Source organism: Pteropus vampyrus, unplaced genomic scaffold (genome assembly GCF_000151845.1).
Source record: "Pteropus vampyrus isolate Shadow unplaced genomic scaffold, Pvam_2.0 Scaffold1000000846, whole genome shotgun sequence".
Lineage (NCBI taxonomy): Eukaryota > Metazoa > Chordata > Mammalia > Chiroptera > Pteropodidae > Pteropus > Pteropus vampyrus.
Genome location: NW_011915248.1, coordinates 1 through 4,180, shown reverse-complemented (window position 1 = coordinate 4,180; position 4,180 = coordinate 1). Strand labels below are relative to the sequence as shown.

The window sequence follows — 4,180 nt, the reverse complement described above, 5'->3', positions numbered from 1 at the left end:
ATTGGTATGGGGTGCAATCTAAGTATAGGATTTTAAAAGCTCCCCAACTGATTCTAATGTGCAGAGAACTTGGAAACTACTGCTCTATATCATTGCACAAACAAAAGAGTAAGGCCTAGCTATGTGAAGATGAACAGAAATGAACAGATCTATATAAACCTATGTGACCACAATGAATAGTCATTCTTTTTCTCCACTGCCTGGGATAAGTGAGAAAGTACCAATATCCAGTTAGCTCCCTTTTTTTTTTTCATTCTGTACCTGGATAGAGCCATTGCATGCAATAATCTGATTTTTCATCTCTTCATTCCACAAGCCCCGCTCAGTAAGATCTTTCAGTAAGTGAGGGTTTACAATCTGAATGGAAAAGCAGAAAAGATGTAAAGGAATAAATAACTAACAGTGACAGGGCCTAAACAGGATCACAGGCCTAGAGCTTAAAGTAAATAAAATCTCTAAAGAATTATTTAACATTAAATTGCTTGGTAATTTCTATTTTTTATAAAACTGAGAGGCCCATTCCATCACATGAAAGCTATACTCCTTTAAAATCTTGATAATTTTTATTCAAGAAACATAACATATGGTATTTGCAAAAGTGAAAAGAGCTAACATTGCCTAAGCTGAGTAAACCTATGTGGATTGATTCTTTTTTTTTCCCTAAGTAAGAATGCAATACTTAAAATTAGAAATGTTTTCACCCCAAACCTTACAGAAATTTATTTCAGGATATCAGCAAATTCACAAATAAAAATCTTTTAAATTAGTGGTTCTCAACCCTTAGCTGCACATCAGAATTACCCAGGAAACTTAAAAACAAACAAACAACAACAACAAAAAACACTGGTCCCACCCATGAAAAATTCTAATTTGTAACGAAGGCTGAGAACAACTGTCTTAAATGATGCTTCTACATATATCTTAAGTATCACCAGCTTAAACATCTGAGGTTATAGTATACATCACTGTGACAACAGAATGTTTATATATCACATGAACTTTAATATGAACAAGTTACTTTCCTACTCAATCCTCAATTGTTCATTCTTTTGGCATATTTAAAATGTCTATTATGTGCTTAAATAACATAAAACAGTATTAGGGATGAAGATGACTCATTTTATCAAAGCTATGCCTCCACAGTAAGATAAAAAGGCATACAGAAAATAAGTTAGCAATTACTCTCAACAACAGGCTTTTGAAAGATTTCCCTGTAGGTCTAGTTGTGATCTCACCTGAAATTCTCCTGACAAGACTCTGCGAGTGTAGATGTTGCTGGTATATGGTTCAATGGACTCATTATTTCCAAGAATCTGAGCAGTTGAAGCAGTAGGCATAGGGGCAATAAGTAAACTATTTCTTATACCATACCTAAAGAAAAGGAGATTATTAGGTGCTGCTCCTAAAGCTACAATATGCCAGGAAGGCAGCTACTTTAAGTCATTGTAGTAAATGCAGCTGCTGTGAGTAACATAATACAGGCATTAGATTCACATACGGATTTTTTTAATTTAACCCCTACAGGGATACAACTCCTCAGTTTGGGTAACATAGCTCACCCCTCTCCTAAATGCCTGACTCCTAAACAGAATAATTTCTGCTGCTGGCAATCCTTATCATGCCATGGCTTATGCAACTTGCACTGTGGCACTCAGGAATCATAGCAGTTGATACATTATTTTAACCAGGGAAACACATGTCTGTTAGAGAATCCCCACCTGTATCAGAGTATACTCATTCAACCTTCGCTTTTCTAAGTACCTATGTAATCACTGTGCTAGGCCCTTTCAGGAAACATAATGATGTGAAAGCGGTCAGAATCAGACATTTACCACAAGTCACCATTATCCCAAATAGGACAATGAATAGGGAAAATTGTGTTCAAAGTACATTCTTGACTTCCTCTATTATCTCTTCAATTATAAGTTCCTAAAAGAATGTCAAGATCTTTTGACTCTAGTCAATGCCAAAGAGAGTGCTTAAGAAAGAATACACTATCTGAACACAGAAATCTTCCAATGCTCTCAGGTCCTCTTTAAAAGCTCAGCATAAGAGATACCTAGACTGGGCATACAACATTTAAATGTCAAATACAGATATTTGCAAACATTTTTATTTACACTTTAACTATTTGTGTTACATGTCTTGCTTAGTCTGAAGTTTCTCAAACCCAAAGAGCTTGTCTTTTCTACATTCAGTGTCTCTGGATTCATACAGTACTTAGCACAGAGCCTAATATCCTAATGGATTCTGGGTTCTCACTATCAATCTAGTTGTGAGGCACTGAGCAAGCCATAGCTATCTCCATGTCTTTACTTCCTCAGTAAAGTGGACAGTGGTTTCCTGTCCACAGACAGGAAAACATTTGGAAGTCGTGTGTGTGTGTGTATACACATATATATATATGTCATATATATATATATATATATATGATATAGCCAAAATATGAAATTATCTGTAATCATTAAAAACATTAGGTAGAACTGCATCTACTAAGAGAATGATCTCCAAAATAAGTCACTAAATATAAAGTCTCGGAATATATCAAGTTTGATCACATTTATAACAAAACCGTATGTGCGCATCTGCAAACATACTGGAAAAAGTAGAAAAATACACACCATTAATAATGGTTATCTCTAAAAAAAGGAATAAGTTGGTTTTTTCTTTTGTTAGATAAGTGGCTGGCAGAAGAGATATAAAGAAGAGTTTTTACTTATTTCTATATGTGAACTTTATTAACAATGAATGTGTATTCATGTATTAACTTTGAAATTTAATAAGGTTGTATATTAAAAAATACATAAACTACAGTATTTTGAGAAAAACAAAATAAAATAGAGTACAAATCCATTTTTGCAAAAGTTGCATTTGCATGTAAATACATGCACACTTGCTCAGGAGAAAGTCTGAAGGATGACAGACAAAAACAGGCAAACAAGTTTTTGTGGGGAGGGGGTACTGGGGTAATTTTCATTTTACTCTCTTTCCACACGTTTTTCTAAAATTTTGAACAAATATTATTGGAGTAATAAAACACTTTTAAGTCAAATAGATATTTTTAAAGAGCATTTTAAAACTATTGCTTCTTTTTGCAAACATAGAAACTTTGTATTTATCCAGAGATGACAGACTCATGACAGAAAATAAAAACAACTTATTATTCACTTAGCAAACATTCTCCCTGCCCTCAAATCTCTCACATTTATTAGCTTGAAAGAACTACAAAGACTCAATTTTTACATTTTTCTTTGATGCAATTTAACACATTATACCCTCCAAAAGCTCTTCCTAAATCCCTTATTCCTATGACAATCAATTCAACAAAAGCCATTTATGTGCCAAATGTAGTTAAACAATAAATTAACGTGAAACACATTTAAAAAGTAAGCACATCTGATCTAGGTAGTTAAGCCTCTAAAACAAGATCAACTAATAATATCTACTATATATTGAAATATTTCCATCGCACCAAGCAATTTACAGATTACATGTATTATGAAGTATTTAAACAACAGTTCTGTAGATAGGTCATTTTAGCCCCATTTAAAGGAGAAAAATCAGTTTCAGAAGTTAAAATAACATAACTAAATTCTGAAGAGCCAGGATGAAAACCTGAACCCTCTTTACTTCAAAGGTACTTTACATGTCTTTACTTACTTTGCAATCTTCTCCTTGAGAAGTTTCCAGTCCCATAAGTCTGTAGGAGTAACATTCCACATATCATACTGTAGAATCTAAGGAATAAACAACCCAATATATCACTCTATGACAATTTAAAACTATAACAAAAAGCAAATGACTAACTGGTCATGCCCTCACATCCCAACAAATGCTGTCTTTTAGTAGAGGGATCCCCAACCCCCGAGCCGCGGACTAGTACTGGTCAGTGGCCTGTTAGGACCTGGCCACACAGCAGATGAGTGGCAGGCCAGCAAGCAAAGATCTGCAGCCGCTCCCCAGTGCTAGCATCACTGCCTCAGCTCCACCTCAGATCATCAGACATTAGATTCTCACAGGAGTACCACTCCCTGGTGCCAAAAAGGTTGGGGACCGCTGTTCTAGTATAACTGTGTAAAGAATACAAGGTCTAGAGATTTTCTTGGATTAATTTCCAAGAGTCATATTGAAAGAAACAAGCTAGAAATTGGTTAGCTTACTTCTTCCCATGTCCTGCTGA

The 4,180-nt window shown here is 34.8% G+C and overlaps 1 protein-coding gene across 1 annotated transcript; it reads right to left on the bottom strand.

Moving 5' to 3' along the window:
• Positions 1 to 209: 209 nt before the first annotated feature.
• LOC105311154 (ribonucleoside-diphosphate reductase large subunit-like) lies at positions 210 to 3,802 on the bottom strand. The gene is made up of 3 exons (XM_011387176.2): positions 3,661 to 3,802; positions 1,236 to 1,371; positions 210 to 357 (listed from the first exon to the last, which is right to left on the bottom strand). Exons 1-3 carry the CDS (start codon positions 3,720 to 3,722, stop codon positions 232 to 234), a joined length of 324 nt encoding a protein of 107 aa, XP_011385478.1. The 5' UTR covers positions 3,723 to 3,802; the 3' UTR covers positions 210 to 231.
• Positions 3,803 to 4,180: the final 378 nt, after the last annotated feature.